Raw genomic sequence first — 22718 nt, 5'->3', positions numbered from 1 at the left:
GCGCCGCAGCAGAGCCCAGCGGTGCGCGCCGAGGCGGATGCGCACCTCGTACTCGTGGTGCGTGGACATGTAAGCCTGTGTACGTGTGTACCTTGTGTCCGTATGTCCGGCGCATGGCCAGGTAGAGGTCCCGGAAGCGGCGGTAGCGCCGCAGCAGAGCCCAGCGGTGCGCGCCGAGGCGGATGCGCACCTCGTACTCGTGGTGCGTGGACATGTAAGCCTGTGTACGTGTGTACCTTGTGTCCGTATGTCCGGCGCATGGCCAGGTAGAGGTCCCGGAAGCGGCGGTAGCGCCGCAGCAGAGCCCAGCGGTGCGCGCCGAGGCGGATGCGCACCTCGTACTCGTGGTGCGTGGACATGTAAGCCTGTGTACGTGTGTACCTTGTGTCCGTATGTCCGGCGCATGGCCAGGTAGAGGTCCCGGAAGCGGCGGTAGCGCCGCAGCAGAGCCCAGCGGTGCGCGCCGAGGCGGATGCGCACCTCGTACTCGTGGTGCGTGGACATGTAAGCCTGTGTACGTGTGTACCTTGTGTCCGTATGTCCGGCGCATGGCCAGGTAGAGGTCCCGGAAGCGGCGGTAGCGCCGCAGCAGAGCCCAGCGGTGCGCGCCGAGGCGGATGCGCACCTCGTACTCGTGGTGCGTGGACATGTAAGCCTGTGTACGTGTGTACCTTGTGTCCGTATGTCCGGCGCATGGCCAGGTAGAGGTCCCGGAAGCGGCGGTAGCGCCGCAGCAGAGCCCAGCGGTGCGCGCCGAGGCGGATGCGCACCTCGTACTCGTGGTGCGTGGACATGTAAGCCTGTGTACGTGTGTACCTTGTGTCCGTATGTCCGGCGCATGGCCAGGTAGAGGTCCCGGAAGCGGCGGTAGCGCCGCAGCAGAGCCCAGCGGTGCGCGCCGAGGCGGATGCGCACCTCGTACTCGTGGTGCGTGGACATGTAAGCCTGTGTACGTGTGTACCTTGTGTCCGTATGTCCGGCGCATGGCCAGGTAGAGGTCCCGGAAGCGGCGGTAGCGCCGCAGCAGAGCCCAGCGGTGCGCGCCGAGGCGGATGCGCACCTCGTACTCGTGGTGCGTGGACATGTAAGCCTGTGTACGTGTGTACCTTGTGTCCGTATGTCCGGCGCATGGCCAGGTAGAGGTCCCGGAAGCGGCGGTAGCGCCGCAGCAGAGCCCAGCGGTGCGCGCCGAGGCGGATGCGCACCTCGTACTCGTGGTGCGTGGACATGTAAGCCTGTGTACGTGTGTACCTTGTGTCCGTATGTCCGGCGCATGGCCAGGTAGAGGTCCCGGAAGCGGCGGTAGCGCCGCAGCAGAGCCCAGCGGTGCGCGCCGAGGCGGATGCGCACCTCGTACTCGTGGTGCGTGGACATGTAAGCCTGTGTACGTGTGTACCTTGTGTCCGTATGTCCGGCGCATGGCCAGGTAGAGGTCCCGGAAGCGGCGGTAGCGCCGCAGCAGAGCCCAGCGGTGCGCGCCGAGGCGGATGCGCACCTCGTACTCGTGGTGCGTGGACATGTAAGCCTGTGTACGTGTGTACCTTGTGTCCGTATGTCCGGCGCATGGCCAGGTAGAGGTCCCGGAAGCGGCGGTAGCGCCGCAGCAGAGCCCAGCGGTGCGCGCCGAGGCGGATGCGCACCTCGTACTCGTGGTGCGTGGACATGTAAGCCTGTGTACGTGTGTACCTTGTGTCCGTATGTCCGGCGCATGGCCAGGTAGAGGTCCCGGAAGCGGCGGTAGCGCCGCAGCAGAGCCCAGCGGTGCGCGCCGAGGCGGATGCGCACCTCGTACTCGTGGTGCGTGGACGCGCCCGCGCCGCGGGTCACCCAGCCGGGGATGCTCACCACCGAGTCTGTTTAACAACAATTGTGACGTTTTCAACCAAAAGGTACCACATTGTCGCTTGTTGATAAGGTTGATTTCTAATTGAAGCTATATGGAAATTGCGCCTTACTGACAAGCGATAATAAGTACCCTTTTGGTTGAAAATGGCACATATCATTACAAACTGTACTTTTTTCGGAAGTATTGTTGCTAGAATGGATACCACCATTGCCGACATAAAGCCCCTTAAATAGATAATATTGTCTTCGGTTACCGCGATAGTTACTCATGAAATAAAACTATGAAAAAGGATGTTTTTTTTTTTATTATTATTTATAGGTGTACCTTTTTGTAAATTCTATTTAAGGGGACGGATTATATCGCGTATATTGAATTTATAATACATCTCGACGTTTCGAACCCTTCACAGCGTTCGTGATGTCGTGTGTGAAACGTCGGGATGTATTATAAATTCAATATACGCGATATAATCTGTCCCCTTAAATAGAACTTTACTTTTCTTTACTTATTAGTAAATGTGCTGGCACTTTGGTGGTTCCTGTCACCAAATTATTTCAGCAGTCTATCAAGGAGGGAAAGGTTCCGCAAATCTGGAAAACGGCGTGGATTACACCTATACCCAAGGGTTCTATAAGCCAGGACGTGGAAAAATATAGGCCTATCTCTAAGTTGTGCCAATTCGGTAAAATATTAGAAAAAATTGTCACTGATCAATTATCATACGCTGTACGGCGTCATATCAATCCGAGTCAGCACGGGTTTTACAGGGGTCGAAGTGTGAAGAGTAATCTTTCGTCCTTTAGTGAAGTCATACGAGATGCAATGGATAATAAGCATCAAGTCGATGCAGTCTACACAGACTTCGCCAAAGCGTTCGACAAAATTTCTTACAATACGCTTCTGGTGAAACTCTGGAACCTTGGCATCCATGGGGATCTTTTTCGATGGGTGAAATCTTATATTGAAAATAGGTCCCAAAGTGTTGTACTCTGAGGTTTTTCATCGGCTTTCAAAATAACCACCTCAGGTGTCCCTCAAGGGTCCCATTTGGGTCCATTATTATTTATATTACATATAAATGATATCACGGAGTGTCTGACAAATTCGAAAGCTCTTTTATATGCTGATGATACTAAAATATTTCGAGTCATTGAAACAGACGCTGACTGTTCCCTACTGCAGGATGATCTAACTAGTTTTGAAACATTTTGTATTGAAAATAATCTGTTTTTAAATAGTGATAAATGTTCAGTTATTACTTTCACTCGGAAAAGGGATCCCATTGTATTCAGTTACCGGCTGTGCGGCAGTACTCTAACACGACAACATATTATACGTGACCTAGGGGTGTTAATGGATGCAAAACTAACGTTTAACCCTCATATAGATCATATTTTAAACAAAGCATACAAACTACTGGGTTTCGTTCTTCGTGTAGCAAAACCTTTTCGAAGACCTCTCACTTATAAACTTCTTTATAATAGTTACGTTCGCAGTAGATTGGAATTTGCTTCTGTAGTGTGGAATCCTCTCTTTAATGTCCATAAGACCCGAATTGAAAGACTCCAGAAAAAATTCGTTAAAGCACTGGAATTTCGAGTGGGTCGTAACTATGTAAATTACGCTTCCTCGGCTACACATCATAATATCCAGCCACTTTCACTTAGACGGTCCTGTACAGATTTAGCATTTTTATTTAAAATTATTAATAATGTTGTAGATGCCCCCGATTTATTACATAAAATTTGCTTTCGTGTCCCCCGTAGGAATGAACGTAGTTGTCGCAGTAAGGCATTATTTAGCATTCCTAACAGCAGAACAAAACACGCACGGCATTCGTATATTGGGCGCGCGTGTAGGCAGTACAATGAAAAGTGTATGGACGCAGATTTGTTTAGCAGTTCATTAGGCTTGTTTAAAAGAACTGTATATTCTTTATTAAAATAAGGGTGAAATGTTGCAAGCAACCCGATAGTAAGTACTTGTAATCTTAGTAATTTAAGTCTAAGTAAGTGAAAAGTGTAAGTATAAGTCTTTTCTCTTGTTTATACATTTATATGCTATTGTATTAGTTGGTATACTATTGTTTTGATTATGTACAACTACTAGGTACTACAAGTTTGCACTATTTATCATTACTTTTTAATTGTACCTCGATATGTGAATTAGGAAACTATAGGTCTATAAAAAATCAATTTGTAGCTATTAGCTAAGTTGCTTATGTTTACTTTAAGACTGTTTGTTTCTCAATAAATAAAAAAAAAAAAAAAAAAAAAAAAAAAAAGGTGCAACATAGGTACTTCATTAATTAATACGGCAAAACCAAGACTGTTGACTGCTGTTTTTCCTAAAACTTAGATATCTTTTTACAAAAATAAATGTAAAAAAAACTTACTAAAATCGATGGGGTGCATAAGACCTACTGTGGCCGTAGGGTCCTGGAACAAATGAGAAAATATATAATCAAAAATGTTCCTAATTGTTTAAACAACGTCTCAGGCCCAGAATTCCGCCTTCTCATAGTTAGACGTACAGTCTTAACTAGTGGAAAGTGGACCTTATGTCTATACAGTAAGGTGTATAGTGTAACTCACCGGTAGAGAATCATCTACTATAAGCTCGTTGCCGTTAGGCTCGGGTTCTATATGCGTCCTCGCCGCACGCCGTAGAGGGTCGTCGATGCCGTCCCGGGACCCGGGACTCTGCCGTCTCGTTGGATGTACAGCCTTGAACCTTATGTCAATGCAGCAAGGTCTATAGTGTAACTCACCGGTAGAGAATCATCTACTATAAGCTCGTTGCCGTTAGGCTCGGGTTCTATATGCGTCCTCGCCGCACGCCGTAGAGGGTCGTCGATGCCGTCCCGGGACCCGGGACTCTGCCGTCTCGTTGGATGTACAGCCTTGAACCTTATGTCAATGCAGCAAGGTCTATAGTGTAACTCACCGGTAGAGAATCATCTACTATAAGCTCGTTGCCGTTAGGCTCGGGTTCTATATGCGTCCTCGCCGCACGCCGTAGAGGGTCGTCGATGCCGTCCCGGGACCCGGGACTCTGCCGTCTCGTTGGATGTACAGCCTTGAACCTTATGTCAATGCAGCAAGGTCTATAGTGTAACTCACCGGTAGAGAATCATCTACTATAAGCTCGTTGCCGTTAGGCTCGGGTTCTATATGCGTCCTCGCCGCACGCCGTAGAGGGTCGTCGATGCCGTCCCGGGACCCGGGACTCTGCCGTCTCGTTGGATGTACAGCCTTGAACCTTATGTCAATGCAGCAAGGTCTATAGTGTAACTCACCGGTAGAGAATCATCTACTATAAGCTCGTTGCCGTTAGGCTCGGGTTCTATATGCGTCCTCGCCGCACGCCGTAGAGGGTCGTCGATGCCGTCCCGGGACCCGGGACTCTGCCGTCTCGTTGGATGTACAGCCTTGAACCTTATGTCAATGCAGCAAGGTCTATAGTGTAACTCACCGGTAGAGAATCATCTACTATAAGCTCGTTGCCGTTAGGCTCGGGTTCTATATGCGTCCTCGCCGCACGCCGTAGAGGGTCGTCGATGCCGTCCCAGGACTCTGCCGTTTCGTCGTTGGATGTCGACACGTTGTCGGATGCTTCGATTTCTGTGTTCGTTAACCTGGAGATAAAACATTATGTCAAGTCATTTATACACATGAAAAAGTGCTACAAGAAAAAATCTATAGGGACCGTGCGCGTTGGAGGGTCTGCCATCTTGTGGCCTAAATCGGAAACATAAACACGGCACCATCTCTAGATGGACTTTACTACCGTAATATAGACTTTATTGCCAAGTAATAAAACATATTACCTGTCGTTGGGCAGGTCGGCGAGCACATCGCTCTCGCTGAGCGTGAGTGAAGGCATCTCATCAGTCATCAGTCACCGTGGACCCTTGCTCTTACATCAGTCGCACCATCTCTAGACGGACTTTACTACCGTAATATAGACTTTATTGCCATGTAATAAAGCACATTACCTGTCGTTGGGCGGGTCGGCGAGCACATCGCTCTCGCTGAGCGTGAGTGAAGGCATCTCTTGTATGGGAGTGACCGTGGACCGTTGCTTTTACTTACTACTGTACTGATTTTACTACCGTAATATAGACTTTATTACCATGTAATATAGCACATTACCTGTCGTTGGGCGGGTCGACGAGCACATCGCTCTCGCTGAGCGTGAGTGAAGGCATCTCTTGTATGGGAGTGACCGTGGACCGTTGCTTTTACTTACTACTGTACTGATTTTACTACCGTAATATAGACTTTATTACCATGTAATATAGCACATTACCTGTCGTTGGGCGGGTCGGCGAGCACATCGCTCTCGCTGAGCGTGAGTGAAGGCATCTCTTGTATGGGAGTGACCGTGGACCGTTGCTTTTACTTACTACTGTACTGATTTTACTACCGTAATATAGACTTTATTACCATGTAATATAGCACATTACCTGTCGTTGGGCGGGTCGGCGAGCACATCGCTCTCGCTGAGCGTGAGTGAAGGCATCTCTTGTATGGGAGTGACCGTGGACCGTTGCTTTTACTTACTACTGTACTGATTTTACTACCGTAATATAGACTTTATTACCATGTGTGGTGACTACAACTCCACACTACCAACTTCTCCAGCGGGCCCGAAGTCAGGCGACGGCGAGAGCGGCCGGCAGCCTGGCGGTCCCTGGCTGTGACGTCACGCCCCCACCGCGGCGCGGCCGCCCGGAGCTCAGTGCGTCGCCTGCGCTTGAACAGAGGCTCCCAGAGATTCGCACTAAACGCACGCCGCTTTTCTCCGCGTTTTCGCTAGCCTCTGCTTGCGCGCGTTACGCTAACAACAACTATAATAATTGTACATAGCTTCTTTCTGTCGCCTAAACTTCTTCCGCTCTTTGCACGCGTTTGTAAACTACGTTTCTTAATTATTATAAACTTTATATGGATCTCCGAGTTTGATTTCTACACCGCTGAATAGGAATCCATATTGGTGACCGCGCGACGTTTTAATACGCGATGTCGGACACGGAGCGCGAGAAGACAGAGGAGACAGCGGGCGGGGCAAAGGTTAAACCGCCGGGCAAGAAGGTAAACGTGGCCGCGGCTCCCTCGTCGGATAATGACGTCGCGGAACCTTTAGTGTACGGCGCAGTGAATCGAGTTGCTGTTCGTTTGCCCCCGTTCTGGCCAGATGACCCAGAAATTTGGTTCGCCCAGGTGGAGGCGCAGTTTGAAGTTACGCGTACGAAGACCGACTCCACTAAGTTCTACACCGTGGTCCAACAGCTAGATCAGAACGCTGCCAGGGAAGTACGCGACATCATTACAAATCCACCCGAGAAAGACAGGTATGAAAAATTAAAATACGAATTGGTGCGGCGGCTATCGATGTCACGTGACGAGCGCTTACGGAAACTTCTAGTAAAGGAGGAGCTAGGCGATCTAAAACCGTCCCAGTTTCTGCGTAAATTACAATCGCTAGCGGGACCAGGAGTGAGTGACGAATTTTTAAGATCGCTGTGGTCGAGCCGTTTGCCCATTAATGTGCAGCAAATCATCGCTTCGCAAAATGTAAGCCTCAGTGACTTAGCAGATTTAGCTGATAAAATAACGGAGATTTCACCGCCTAATAATATGCTCCAAGTAGCTAGCACCAGCTCAGCGACCGTTCCGTTGTCATTTGAGGGTATGCTTTCAAAAATGGAAGAGATGATCACGAGCCGTATTAAATCTGAAATTACCCAACAGATATCTCAGCTGAACATTCGAGAACGACGGAGCCGCAGCCGCACGCCACAGACACGTGGCAATCGCCTAGCCCGGTCTAGAAGCAGGGGTCGTCAACATTCGCAGAGCCGTACTCCAGGTATTTGTTGGTACCATAATTTATTTGGTGATGACGCCGAGAAATGCACAATCCCGTGTAGTTATAAATCTTCGGGAAACTTGAACGACAGTCAGTAGAGGCGGCAAATGACTGTCTTAAATCTACCAGCCGCTTATTTGTCACAGATAAGAATACAAAGGTGCAATTCTTAATAGATACTGGCTCAGATCTTTGCGTTTTGCCACGTAGGTTCGCCCGGGAGAACAGAAGGCCAACCGGTTACAGCCTGACTGCTGCAAATAGCACAGTTATCAAAACTTATGGGACACTTAAGCTGCATCCAGAGTTAGGCCTGCGACGCGACTTCGCCTGGAATTTCGTAGTGGCTGACGTAGATAGGCCGATCATTGGCGCTGATTTTCTTTCATTTTACGGGCTGCTTGTTGATTGCAGAAACAGACGCTTGTTGGACAGCTTGACCTTATTGTCAACCACCGGCGTAGTCAAGACCTGCCAGCCGCCGAGCATCAAAGCTATTTCGGGTAACACAGAGTACCACAAACTTCTGGCGCAGTACCCGGACCTCATCAAGCCATCCGGCATCATGAGAGAGGTAAAGCATTCGACTGTCCATTATATACGCACTACAGCTGGACCACCCGTCTTCTGCAGACCTCGACGATTAGCACCCGACCGTTTGAAGGTGGCAAAAGATCAATTTGACGAGATGCTTCGAGACGGAACAGCAAGGCGCTCAGATTCTCCTTGGGCATCTGCATTACACCTGGCACCGAAGAAAGGGGACTCCTGGAGGCCGTGCGGCGACTACCGTGCTCTAAACGCACGCACGGTACCTGACAGGTACCCTATCAGACATATAGAAGACTTCTCGCTCAGACTAGCCGGTTGTAAAATATTTTCGACACTGGATCTGGTGAAGGCTTACAACCAAATCCCAGTGTATCCTGAAGATATTCCCAAATCCGCCATTACGACGCCATTCGGTTTGTTCGAATTTCCGTACATGTCATTTGGGCTCAGGAATGCGGCTCAATCATTCCAACGCTTCATGGATGAAGTTCTACGGGGCCTAGATTTCTGTTTTTCCTATATCGACGATATTTTGATTTTTTCCCAGACCCACGAGCAGCACCTAGAGCATCTGAAGCAGTTGTTTCAGCGCCTGAGCGAGTATGGCATTCTATTGAACGAGTCCAAATGCAGTTTTGGTGTAAGTGAAGTCACTTTTCTGGGGTACTGCATATCAGCAGAAGGCGCACGTCCGCCGGAATCGAAGGTCACAGCCATCCAGCAGTTCACGGCACCTGAAACAGCAAAAGGTTTGAGAAGATTTCTTGGAATGCTCAATTTTTATAGGCGTTTCTTACCCAAGGCTGCAGAAGAACAGGCAGTTCTACACGGCATGTTGGCTGGTTCTCACGTCAAGGACTCTAAGGTCCTGACCTGGACCCCACAGCTTCTGAACGCCTTTGAAAGATGTAAGTCCAGTTTATCAAAAGCTACTTTACTGTCTCATCCTGTCCAAGACGCTCCGCTAGCTCTAGTCACAGATGCTTCCAATACAGCCATAGGGTCGGTAATTGAGCAGCAAATAGCTGGACAGTCGCAACCTCTGGCGTTCTTTTCAAAGAAATTGAACAATGCACAGAAACAGTACAGCGCTTACGACCGTGAACTGTTGGCGATTTATGAGAGCATAAAGCATTTCCGCCACATGATCGAGGGACGGCATTTCGTAATCTATACGGACCACAAACCGATTACGTTTGCATTCACACAAAAGGACCGTACCTGTTCTCCTCGTCAGTTCAACTACCTCGACCTAATTTCTCAATTTACAACAGACATTCGGCATATTTCAGGAAAGGATAATCTGACTGCCGATGCCCTCTCTAGGATAGAAGCCATTTCAACACCTGTCGACCTGGAGGAATTAGCACGCCGGCAGCAGAACGATGCCGAGTTGCAGAACCTTATGTCGAGCGGTTCCTCACTACAGCTAAAACGTGTACCAATACAAGGTATGAATGTTTCCATAACTTGCGATGTCTCTCAGTCGAAGCCACGACCGTTCATCACAAAGGAACTACGCCACCAAGTGTTCCAGTCTGTCCACGGAATGAGTCATCCAGGCGCGAGAACTACGACCAAACTGGTAACAGACAGATTCGTTTGGCCCTCCGTGCGCAAGGACTTGCGAACCTGGGTCCAGAGCTGTGAATCATGCCAACGCGCGAAAGTCCAGAGACACACTTCTGCACCCCTGGGAAATTTCGAACTGACAGGAACCAGGTTTTCTCATGTTCACATAGACCTCGTGGGACCCCTGCCATCTTCGTGCGACTACCGATATTGTTTAACCGCTATAGACCGATTTACACGCTGGCCGGAAGTCGTACCGCTGCAAAACATCAGCGCTGAGACGGTAGCTAAGGCATTTTGTAATACATGGATTTCAAGGTTTGGTTGTCCACAGATCGTGACCACTGACCAAGGTCGGCAGTTCGAATCCCATCTATTTAAAGAACTCTCCAAGCTGTGTGGTATTCAACTCCAACGCACCACAGCGTACCATCCTGCTGCGAATGGAATGTGCGAGAGGCTGCACCGTACTTTAAAGGCCGCTATAATGGCCCACAATGAGATACGATGGACAGACGTCCTACCCATCGTGCTCTTGGGCCTACGAACGGCGTGGAAGGAAGACTTACACTGTTCAGCGGCAGAAATGGTCTATGGTGAGCCTCTGAGGATACCTGGTGAGTTTTTACAACCACATTCTGCAAATAAGGTCCAGCCAGTAGATTTCGTTTCCCAGCTGAGGCAGCACATAGCTAAAATCAGACCTGCTCCTGTTTCAAGGCACGGTACGAAGTCAGTTTTTGTTCATAAAGACCTCAAAACCTCTAGCCATGTATTTTTAAGAAAAGACCATCTCAGAGGGTCCTTGGAAGCTCCGTACACAGGTCCACTGAAAGTCTTGAAGCGAACCGATAAAACTCTTACTCTAGACCTACAAAGAGGACCAGTGACAGTTTCGATCGACAGAGTCAAACCAGCTTATGTGTTGACAGACGACAACTCACCTCAATCCCAAGTTAACGTCTGCCCGTCTCAACCCGTCAGGACAACACGCTCGGGCAGAAAAGTAACTTTTCCTGATTTTTATGTCGCAGGGCCATAAATCTCCAAGGGGGGTGGTGTGGTGACTACAACTCCACACTACCAACTTCTCCAGCGGGCCCGAAGTCAGGCGACGGCGAGAGCGGCCGGCAGCCTGGCGGTCCCTGGCTGTGACGTCACGCCCCCACCGCGGCGCGGCCGCCCGGAGCTCAGTGCGTCGCCTGCGCTTGAACAGAGGCTCCCAGAGATTCGCACTAAACGCACGCCGCTTTTCTCCGCGTTTTCGCTAGCCTCTGCTTGCGCGCGTTACGCTAACAACAACTATAATAATTGTACATAGCTTCTTTCTGTCGCCTAAACTTCTTCCGCTCTTTGCACGCGTTTGTAAACTACGTTTCTTAATTATTATAAACTTTATATGGATCTCCGAGTTTGATTTCTACACCGCTGAATAGGAATCCATACATGTAATATAGCACATTACCTGTCGTTGGGCGGGTCGACGAGCACATCGCTCTCGCTGAGCGTGAGTGAAGGCATCTCTTGTATGGGAGTGACCGTGGACCGTTGCTTTTACTTACTACTGTACTGATTTTACTACCGTAATATAGACTTTATTACCATGTAATATAGCACATTACCTGTCGTTGGGCGGGTCGGCGAGCACATCGCTCTCGCTGAGCGTGAGTGAAGGCATCTCTTGTATGGGAGTGACGGTGGACCGTCCGTTGCTCTTGCCGTTGTCGAAGAACGAGTATTGTAAAGCCATCTCTAGACGGACGTACTTCTTTTGCAGGTCTTGGAGCACCTGACACAGAAAAAAGAGATTCTGAAAACCACTCTTTAACAAATGAAACGAAGGCTTTAACTAAGAAGTATACTGCAAAATAATTCGACTTTTGTAAACTATGTCGGGAGCAAGCTACACACAACAACTGAAAGCGAAAGCAAATGTCGTGTCTTACAGGGACCTAAAGAACCTGGCCGAGGACAGAGAAAACTGGCGCATACTCCACCGACAAGAGCCATGCTCTTAAATTATGATGATGAAACTATGTCGGTGGTAAATAACCATATTGCCCGCTTGATTATCAAAGACGCTTTGCAATGCAAATCCGATCCTTAGAATTCATTCTGAATCTTTTGAACGCCAGAAGGTTGATATTGGGCTGTAGCCGCGCGCGTCATTTGACGTCTTTGGCGGTCAAAGTGTAAGGCCTGAGTGGACCATCTGTCAGTATACTCACCGCTATCTGCCGGTTGAGCTCCTCCTTGGAGCAGTCGTTCTCGAGGGAGGAGATGACGAGCATCTTCTGGGACGCTATACGAGAACACAGTCTCTGCATCGCGCGCAACGCTTCTGCCTCGGTCACCTGCCGCCGACCGGATTTGCCATCCGTCGCTAAACAGACAGAAAATAAGGTAAGTATATTAAGGCCGTTCCATCGGTTTGCCGCTGTCACTGTCACATTTCGTAAGAAAGAACGGGAAAGACCATACGCGCCAAGTGTCAATTTTGATCGAATTTTGTCGATTTTTATTTATTTTAAAAACGTTACCTTACAATATCGAAATTCGAAAGCTATGAAATTACTATTTAAGTTAAGATTGTTTTTTCTTCTTTTTTTGTTTATAGTATCACATAATAAATAACCGAAGAAAGTAGGTTTAAAAGACCGAGTTAGAGGTTACTTTGGGAATTAATTGTATCGAGCGAAATGTCATAATTCGTGTATCGGAAGCTATGATGTTAAAGATAATATAGTCAAGAACTACATATATTTTATGTAAAGTTCTTGCTTCAGGGGATGATTCAAGCTCTCAAGTTTCCGACGAAGAAGACTTTATTTATAAGAAAATGTTCCGATTGCCGCTCTGCATATAATAATATATGTTCCGATATAGTTTAGGCTATTTGTGACGTTTTCAATCAAAAGGTACCACATTGTCGCTAGTCTATAAGGTTAATTTCAAATTGAAGCTATATGGACATAGCGCCTTATTGACAACCGAAAATAACTACCCTTTTGGTTGAGAATGGCACTTTATATTCGCAGTAAAACAACTTTTAGTTTACGGTTGAAAATGAGAGTTGTTTAAGATTCTTTGAATGCATTTGTTTCTTATTTCTAAAATAATCTTCGTAGTTCCTACGAACAAAACTAGCTCTATCTTTTATAGTCTTTGATTTCCCGATACTATATTACATACATACATATTTATCATGAATGCAAGAGGAGCCATGTCTGTCTGTCACCTTTTTACTGTTAGTCTACTGAACCAATGAGTGAGACTGGTTCAATACTTAGAGGATACTAACCAAACGGAGTAGCCATTAACAGGCGTTCCCCTCTGTCGCATATAGGCGGCCAATGGCCATACACAATGTATGGACTGACGTTTATCTGACATGGCTTTTATTGAAATGAAATGAAATGCGTTTACGCGTTTATTACGTTACATATACATTTGATGTGCCCCTCCCCCGCAAAAATAGGCACTGTTTTGTACAGAAAATTACAGACAAGGCATCTCCGTTTGGTTATATCCTCTAAGGGTTTAATATTTATTCAATAGACATAATATATGGATGTGCTGTCTTATTTCTAGAAATCCTATCTGGGCCCCATTTTATGAAACACTAATACTACTACTACTTCAGTTAATAGCCAAACTTACTTTTTACTTGACTGCTGAAAGAGCGTTATTATCCGGGCCATACAGAGCGAGCATACGCGCGAGGCAATTTCCTCGCGCACAGAACAGCCAGTGTAGACGTGGCTTGTGTGGACCCGGCTATTAACTACTGCTATTTGTTATTTCCAGCAACTAAGTCAGTTCTGGTATGACGAGGCCACAGTGCAGGCGCTAATGAAGGTGGTGGACAAAACAATACTTGATGGAGGCAGGGTGGCACTGGTGTCCTGCCCCACACTCTTTGTGCCAGTGAAGCGACAACTTGGAGACCGCGCTACAGGTTGGTGCTATCTTAAAAAAAAAAAAAACTAGTTTTATTTCATTTTATTAGTGATGTATGATTTTTATGTTGTGATTTGACAATGCTTTAAATTAATTAGCTATTATTAATAGTGTAATTTAATCATTAATTGTTAATTATTGTAATGTATGGATCTTGTTATCCGAAATAAATATATTAAATAAATAAATAAATTTAATAAATAGGTCAAGCACTAATTACGTAACGTAACAACTTCACTTTTTCAGTATCCCTTCTCGAGTACGACCGGCGGTTCGAGGTGCACGCCCCTGACTTCATCTTCTATGACTACAACTTCCCTGACAAGCTGCCCCCGGACCTAGACCGGTACGACCTGGTTGTAGCTGATCCTCCATTCTTGTCTGAAGAGTGCATCGGGAAGACCTCGCAGACCATAAAACTGTTGGCCAAGGTAAGATTATTTGTCTATTTCGACGCTTAGACATTGATAATTTTGCGCTATATCACCCAAAAAATATACCTAAAGAAATTACAAAAAAAAGTTGTATCATTGTGACAAAGTAAATACGTTTCGGCCGCGGAGCTTGGATTTTGGCCAACGCAGCTATTTAAAAAAATCACACGCGAATCACGACTTAAAAATTTTTTTGTTTTTTTTTACCAAATTTTTAAGGTTTATTTCTTTTGCTACTCGTCATATTAACTGGAAATATTATGTTTATTTGACAAAGTAAAAAATGCAGCTAGAATAAAAACTTCCATAAATTACAATTACAATATAATGGCTAGAATTTACTAGTTGATGAATGTATACATCTGTGTCAGGAAACCCCGCTCTTCCGTTTGAGGTTTACAATGGCCGTTTCCGAAATAAACTACATATTTGCAAATCTATTATGTTTCAGGATAAGATCGTGGTGTGCACAGGGGCGGTGATGAAGGAGAATGTGGAGAAATTGTTGGATTTGCGAATGTGTGAGTTCCAGCCGCGCCATAGGAACAACTTAGCCAACGAGTTCGCTTGCTACGCTAATTTTTATCTAGATGGCGCTTTAAGATGATGCTGATTCATTGAACGTGTCAGGGCGTAGGCAAAATCCGTCGCACGCGTTTGCGCCAGTTACCAACGCTCATATTATTTTTCGTTAACCCACTCCGTGCAACCGCGCCAACTAGCGGACGCCCTCAGAAGGGCCAGATTGGAAAACTACGATTTTTTTTCTCTCCCCTTTAATCTGTCAGAATGTATTCAATGTATGTTGTTATTATTGAAGCCAAGTATGAATATTCAGCACAATATAAATAGGGTATTTGACTACTAGTCGAACCAGTTTCTTTTTTCGAACTGAAGCTACTATGAAATTTATATGAAACACTAGCATGTGACGTCACAATCAAATTACCTACTCTTTATAGTTTTATACGGGTTTTAAAATAGATATTGTGTCTAAAAATTACTGCTGTATACGTTTCTCTGTTAATCTTCTGGTGCTTTATTTCATGCATGGTGTAAAATAATTTATTATTTTAAAATAATTTAGCAGCAGAGGTAACTAAGCTGGACAGGTGTCCAAAATGATATGCAACTTATTTTCTTAACAACAATGTTATTTTCATATAATTTTGACAATATTTCACACTTAGCTACTTCTGCCGCTAACTGTACCTATGTATAAGTTACAGTTGGTCACAGCAATTTACAAATATGCATTAAATGCATAGCATATCATTAAGTCTTACGCCATTTTTCATTTTTAAACTACGTTTATTTTATTCCATTAGAGTTAAAAACTCAATTTAAATAACTGATATTGCATTTAGGGATTTTTGTTGGGCATACGTGGCAATTGTAGTGTTAAGTGTAATGTTTGTTAGGGTTCTGTACCCAAAGGGTAAAAACGGGACCCTATTACTAATTTAGGACTCCGCTGTCCGTCTGTCTGTCACCAGGCTGTATATCATGAACCGTGATAGCTAGACAGTTGAAATTTTCATAGATGATGTATTTCTGTTGCCGCTACAACAACAAATACTAAAAAGTACGGAACCCTCGGTGCGCGAGTCCGACTCGCACTTGTCTGGTTTTTTACTTTATTTCGCATGTCTTTAAATATATTTATACTTAATTGTAATCAAATAAAACGAATTGATATTAAAACACATTGCATTTATTGATCTCTTAACAATCGCACCTTGTTACATTATGCTGGTTAACTGTTCGTAAACTCTCGACCGTCAAACTGCCTTACCTTACAACTAGCTGACGATTACACTATTCGATTTCTTATATATTTGACTTCACTTTTATTATGTCCCAAAAAACTAGGTATAATTTCTCAAAGAAAAAAAAAAACTAATTCTAATCCATTCTTAAATATTTTGATTTGTGATATTGGGATGAATAGTATTGTCAGTTATTAATATGATACTTTAAAAAGACAGATTTTTGTTCTAATCATAATATTCACAATATATCAGAGAATGAAAAAAATATATATGTAAAAGTGAACCCAAATTTATAAATTATTAATTAATTATTGTGAGTCATCTACTTCAGTGAATATCAATTAAAATATCATTGTAATGGACAATAGTAAATATTAGAAATTTTGCTTACATATTAAAATAAATTATTCCACATTTAATGATTACAATTGATTAGGTCTGCAATTTAGTGTAAAATTTTGGTGTTATAATATAATACCTACACAGTAAATAATCATTAAAATTTAATACTATTGATACGAGACACCATATTAGAATTGATTAACATTAGTGAGTAAATAATTAGTTTGATGCTTATTTATTATAGAACAAAGATATACAAAACAAGTATGATAATTTTAAAAGTGGAAAACTTACTGCCTTGGGTGAGACTTGAACTCACGGCCTCTGGATCCAGAGGCCGTGAGTTCAAGTCTCACCCAAGGCAGTAATTTTTCCACTTTTAAATTTATTCTAAGCTTAATAGCATCGATCGCAGACGTTTCTGCTTGTTAAAAATTAAGTATGATAAAACCTTATAATATTGGTCGCATATAGGTCGTAAGCTTATAGGTATATAAGTATGTATACAGCCGTAATACCCGCACAGCTAAATGCAGACGATCCAGGTGTCTCCAACTAAATGTCTAACTGATTACAAACACCAAAATAAGTGAAAAAATATAATTAATGCTATTCTAATAGTGCGAAATTTGTACTAAATAAATTAACACATTTGTAAATGTTCACATGTAGAGTTAGTACCACACGGAATCCACACTTAAAATAAATTTAATTTTATTCAATATGTGAATTAGTTATCGCAATGCAACTTTGTGCATGGCCCTGTTTACACGTTGTAACTAAACGCAAGTAGCAACTGTACGAACTCTCACTAAACACTAATCAATGTGTAAACAGGCCCTAATGACATTTCTTATTGGAATGAAATGAAATAATATAAAACACAGAGTTAGTGTTTGATATATTTAGTTGAGATACGTATACATTTTCTACTTCTGACGTAATAAACAAAGGCCTGACTATCCAGATGGAATGTCGTAGTTAAAACGTTTAATATAGACATTGTGATTTCATAGCTCAGTCCATTTAGTAACAAATACCATAGAGGTAGATACATACCTTTAACTTGCTTATACCGTGTGGTAGCAGTCATTTAGTTAAATCAAACATGTAGAATGGGACAGTGCCTGTTCTCTTTCTTGTATCATAAATATCATAATATTCGACAGATATTAAATATGTACCTTAGGTACGGATTATTTCGGTACGTCTTCTTTTCTGGTAGCTTTCACGGAACAGAGCCAGTAATGAAACTGCACTTATGTTATATTGAACAACTTTTACTACTAAACTATTCCCGAAATAGGAAAAAAAACTAGCATTTTTTGCCATTTCGGGGTTAATTTCAAAGTAAAATTTGTTCAGTATGACATACATAACATCTACGTTGACAATATATAACGCGTCCTCAAGAACATTATATACAATTCATAAACCTAACTAATATTTATTTATTGGTCTATCTACAAAGGCCGTCTTTCTACTCGGGGTAGGCGCTAAAGCCGTTTTTTGTATTTTTATAAATTATTATAGTTTAAACAGATATAGGTACATTTTTTTGAGGCAAATCGCAAGTCACCACGTGATACTTTCTGAACAATGATAAGAAAATAGTATGAATATTAGTTATTTGACTTTTTACTTACACTCATCACATTTTGTCTCAATCTTATTTTAAAATCCCTTTTACGCAGTATGTCATCTCTTAATTGTATTGTTGACACCCTTTTTTCAAGCAAGATTATTTTATTCTATGTTACGGTGTGGATCTAAGAGCTAAGGGGGGGGGGGGGGGGGATTCCACCTGGCGATGCCCTTAAAAAGTAGCCAATTTTTGGATGCTTAATTAAATACCTGTGACTATAAGCAGTCTATTCAACTTCAATTAATAGAGAGAGACTTCCGCTTGTATTACAGGCGATTGTAAGTTTTATATAAAGGGGATTTTAAAAGTCAAATAATTGAAATCACTGTAAAATTATTATGTGCCATATCCTAGGAACATGGACCTAGGTAGTTACGTTTATATACAACAAAGCGTTATTAATCTTAAAAGATATTTAAAGACTATGACATTGTATGTCGTATCGTGCACTATGGTCCGTTTTCCGGACCGGACATACATATAGTATAGAGAAGGGATAAGGTGGCAAGCTCACGATGCTTGGGCACGCATGCGTAATGGCTTTAAGTATAAAAGCGCACAGAAGCGATGCCTTCGCGAGCCGCCGGGTTTTCGCAACTTTTAAGGCACATCTACACATTTTCAACTAAATTAAGACCAATAACGTGATTTTTTGTAAAAATATAGATCATCGAATTTAAACTGTTGTGAGACATACTAACATTAAATCATTTTACGGTTTAGACTCACTAAAACGCGCGCGCGAGTGACTAAAACAAGTGAGTCTAAACCGTAAAATGATTTAAATATAGATCATTTTACATATTTATAAAAGTGTATTTTTAAAAAGGTGTCTTTTTTAACAACCCTTTTAAAAAGACACTTCTCAGTTGTAGTTTATTAAAAAATCGTGCACCCAGATGGCGCTACACGACATTATACGTTTTATGGTAACTGTATTATCAAACGTCAGCTTCTGACATCCAGAACTACGAACTACCCCATAATTTGCGAGTTGTATAGCGACATCTACTTAGGCAGCCAAATTTGAGGCACAATTTTTTCTTAAACTATACCTCTTCTACTATTCATAACTTTTTAGTTTTAGCGTATCCAGGGGCTAAAGAACAAATAATTAAAACTATAAACGAATTAAATATCATATACAAAGGAAAAAAATGACCAATGCCTCAACCGCTCGGCAGGCATCTGTCGCGTAAACGGAGAACGCTGGTTCGATTCCAGCCCCGGGCACTGGAGGCCTTGGTCATTTTTTCCTTTGTACCTATATATGATATTAATTTCGTTTATGGTTTAAATAGTAGTGTAACTACTTGTAAAAACACAAATTAAAATATTTTCATAAGAAAGTAATTTGATTTGTTCTTAGAGAAATAATTAAAAGTTGCGAAAATAATTCACAATAAAAGTAACAAAGCACAAAAAGTTATGTAAATTGACGAAAAACCAGGTACCTAAATATACAAATCAATCGAATTCATTTATGATTAGCATTTGTGCTAACGAATAAAATAAAATACATTTATATCACAACCATAGCTGTAGATGTATAATAACTATGTCTTTTGGGGTCACGAGTCCATTAAGCCATAGGAATGCTATTTAGGCAATATAAAAATACGATATATATTGATCGATTATCTATAAAGGACTATTGTAGCCAATTAGTATGTTTAGTTGCATATTTTTAATTAATATTCTTACCCACAGAGATTCGGAGAGCCTAGTATTAATTTTCAAGTTCGGCTGAAGTTGCCGGACTGCAGTTGCTTTCACCCATTGACCACAACAGCCAGAAGGCCTTATTATCTCATTTACACGAAATTTTACTTTACTGTAGACATTATACCTAGATTATATTTTTATAAAGGGGCCCACTGACTATCAGTCCGCCGGACGATATCGGCCGGTCAGTTAGAACAAAAATTTGAAGGTTCCGAATAACTGACAGGCCGATATCGTCCGGCGGGCTGATAGTCAGTGGGCCCCTTTAATATATTTTGAATAAAATTAATAAAATAACATGACGTTAGTGATAATGATTAGGAAACAAAATAAATATAATGTCCATAGTAAAAGGGCACCCTGTTTTATATTATTTTATTACAGTTTTAAGTTCAATTTGCAACATATATGCATATATATAGAATATAATACCACGACACACTTTCTCGCAACGCGTGTTACCTAGTTTGAATATTCACATATAAAATATAACGGGATTCAAGAGAAAAGAAATATAATAAAGACAATAGAAAATAGAAGAGTACTAATTGGACATCTGCTACGACACGAACTGTTCCTTAAGAACATAATAGAAGGAAAAATAGAGGGAAAGAGAAGAAGAGGAAGACTGAGGATAAAATATTTCAATTAAAAGAAAAGGTTCAGGTCGTGTCATACCAGAAGGTTAAGGAGTTGAGAGAGGACCGGACGAGTTGGAGATTGCTCCACCGACAAGAGCACAGCTCTTAAATATAAAGAAGAAGAGATAATAATGATATCTAGATGACAAATATTATTGTCAAAAATAAAGTGACAGGGACACAGTGAAGTGCAGTAATAAAAGTAACAGTGTTTAATGACAGGAAAGTGAACCTTAAACTGGAGTGTTTAAGTGCGGATTTACAACAGCCAGGAGCGAACATTGGGTCCTTCGAGCCGGATCAACAATGAATGCACATTCGGCCAGAGATATAAAAGTAAGGAAAGTGCTAACTCCATCCATACATCAGTTTTCTTACCAAAACGTGGATTTATCAGTACCGCTACTTGACACCAGATGTCACGAGTGTCGCGACTGACCAAAAATGTATTGCTAAAACAATTTACAACTAATATTACAAGCAGAGTTGAATTTTTTTTTCTCTTTTGTTGTTTAGTATGTATAGATATTTTTTTTGTTTGTGGTAGTTACTTTTTTTTTGTCTGTGTTTTTTGTTAGTGTCGTTGGCGTATGTGTCGCCACCAACTCATAGTTTTAAGTCAGGTCCCCACTGAAAACCAGCGCCGCGGGTTACCGCGGCATTATGCTGAGTGGGGTCCTATTTTAGCGTCCAATGTTTTTGTCTATATGTTTCCTTTTTTTCATATATGTAATCTGTTGTGGCGTTAAAAAAAAAAAAAAATAGAGTTCCGGTTATAATATTAGCTGAAAATTGTTAGCATATGACTTTTCGTTCGTCGCGACATCTATTGTCAACTAGCAGTACTGATACATTCGCTACTTGACGCTAGATGTCGACTACGAAAATAACTCGCGTCTTGGTAAGAAAACCGATGTATGGAGTTACCATTAGCACTCTTTCCATACTTATATTTCTCTATGGTTTTGGTTCGTCGTAAGGTCTATCAATTTCCACTAGCTAACGGTGTGTTTCCTAAAAAAAAGGGGGGCTAACGTGTGTTTCATAAAACAATTGAGTCGAGCCGGATGAACAATGTATGCATGTTCGGCGTAAGGCTTATATCAACTTCAACTCTGGGTCTCCCAGATTCATCGTGGTTCCTTAATTTTAATTTTTCAACTAACTAGAATATAAGTTGGTTGAAAATTTAAGAAATCGCGATGAATCTGGGAGACCCACAATTGGAGTTAATATAGACCTTACGTCGATCATGCATGCATTGATCATCCGGCTCGACTCTACTGTTTCAGGAAAACACACCGTTAGCTAGTTTGCATTTTAAAAAGCGATATCTAGCGATCAATTCAGTAACTAATTTAGAGTATGTACAATAAGGATGATGAGACATGTTTTAGAACTAGATCAACTCAAAATTGTTTATTATGCCCTGGTAGAGTCAAGATTGCGGTATAGCATAAGGTTTTGGGGAAATAGCTTTTTATATAATATAAACGGAGCCTTGATTGCCCAGAAAAGAGCAATTCGAGCAATGGTACACATTCCTTCTTTTGGTTCATGTAGAGTATTTTGAAAAATTGGGTATTCTCACGGGTCCCAGCTTGTACGTCCTTATTCTTCTTACCCAGTTTGTTAAAAATATTGCGAAAGATTGTACTGATGAAGAACAGGAGTCTCGCCTAGCCACAAGGACGAAAAACATAAAGGGTAGCTTCCTTCCGAAACTTCAGGTAGCCAAACATTGCGCAAGATACCAGGCAGTCACTCTATTTAATAAGCTCCCTACTGACCTAAAAGCCATTACGGATTGGTTTTTATTTAAGCGTAGGTTGAAGTCGTTCTTATTGACTAGATGCTCCTATAGTATTGATGAAATATTTGATAAGTCACTAATTTAAGGTATTTATAATTGTTATTTAGTATTAGTATAAATGTGTTTATTATTATTGTTATTTATAAATCGTATTTAATGTAATTTCTGACACAATGCTTGTATTGTTTAAGAATAAAATAAATGAAATGTTGGATTTTATAACAAAATCTAGTAAAATAGATAGCAAATGAGCAATTTATCACAATAATGTGGATGAAATTAACTATGAAAACGGATTATATCGCGTATGTTGAATTTATATTTATATAAATAATCCGTTTTCATAGTTTTATTTCATGAGTAACTATAGCGGTAACCGAAGACAATAATAAAAAATGTGGATATTAAAGTAATATATGGAAACGATAAAAAATACAGGACTTGAAAGTTACAAATAGGTTTTTTTATAAAGTAATGGTACCATTCGATTCCATACATTTTATCAAAAATAAGATTGTATAGCAACTATATACATAAACGCA

At 42.4% G+C, this 22718-nt stretch overlaps 3 protein-coding genes across 3 annotated transcripts; 2 read left to right on the top strand and 1 right to left on the bottom strand.

Annotated features, from left to right (window-relative positions):
- The first annotated feature begins 6870 nt into the window (after nt 1-6870).
- On the top strand, nt 6871-8270 carry LOC134748136 (uncharacterized). Its single transcript, XM_063682840.1, has 2 exons — nt 6871-7720; nt 8135-8270. Exons 1-2 carry the CDS (start codon nt 6871-6873, stop codon nt 8158-8160), a joined length of 876 nt encoding a protein of 291 aa, XP_063538910.1. The 3' UTR covers nt 8161-8270.
- A 3192-nt stretch (nt 8271-11462) lies between these two features.
- On the bottom strand, nt 11463-12232 carry LOC134748556 (kinesin-like protein Klp98A). Its single transcript, XM_063683343.1, has 2 exons — nt 12073-12232; nt 11463-11633 (listed from the first exon to the last, which is right to left on the bottom strand). Exons 1-2 carry the CDS (start codon nt 12169-12171, stop codon nt 11463-11465), a joined length of 270 nt encoding a protein of 89 aa, XP_063539413.1. The 5' UTR covers nt 12172-12232.
- An 835-nt stretch (nt 12233-13067) lies between these two features.
- LOC134748554 (EEF1A lysine methyltransferase 1-like) lies at nt 13068-16058 on the top strand. Its single transcript, XM_063683342.1, has 4 exons — nt 13068-13073; nt 13652-13802; nt 14051-14235; nt 14690-16058. The coding sequence occupies exons 1-4, from the start codon at nt 13068-13070 to the stop codon at nt 14843-14845; spliced, it is 498 nt and encodes a 165-aa protein (XP_063539412.1). The 3' UTR covers nt 14846-16058.
- The last annotated feature ends 6660 nt before the right edge of the window (nt 16059-22718 follow it).

Source organism: Cydia strobilella, chromosome 16, assembly GCF_947568885.1.
Source record: "Cydia strobilella chromosome 16, ilCydStro3.1, whole genome shotgun sequence".
Classification (NCBI taxonomy): domain Eukaryota; kingdom Metazoa; phylum Arthropoda; class Insecta; order Lepidoptera; family Tortricidae; genus Cydia; species Cydia strobilella.
Note: the sequence above shows the minus strand (reverse complement) of the source record. Positions and strands in the feature narration are given on the sequence as shown.

Excerpts from the sequence above, each read along its gene's own strand:
- LOC134748136 (XM_063682840.1), top strand. The coding sequence starts at position 6,871 with ATGTCGGACACGGAGCGCGAGAAGACAGAGGAGACAGCGGGCGGGGCA. Across the intron at positions 7,721-8,134 it reads TTCGCAGAGCCGTACTCCAG|AAACAGACGCTTGTTGGACA; the intron begins GTATTTGTTGGT and ends TGTTGATTGCAG.
- LOC134748556 (XM_063683343.1), bottom strand. The coding sequence starts at position 12,171 with ATGCAGAGACTGTGTTCTCGTATAGCGTCCCAGAAGATGCTCGTCATC. Across the intron at positions 11,634-12,072 it reads AGCTCAACCGGCAGATAGCG|GTGCTCCAAGACCTGCAAAA; the intron begins GTGAGTATACTG and ends TTTCTGTGTCAG.
- LOC134748554 (XM_063683342.1), top strand. Across the intron at positions 13,803-14,050 it reads ACTTGGAGACCGCGCTACAG|TATCCCTTCTCGAGTACGAC; the intron begins GTTGGTGCTATC and ends TCACTTTTTCAG. Across the intron at positions 14,236-14,689 it reads CCATAAAACTGTTGGCCAAG|GATAAGATCGTGGTGTGCAC; the intron begins GTAAGATTATTT and ends ATTATGTTTCAG.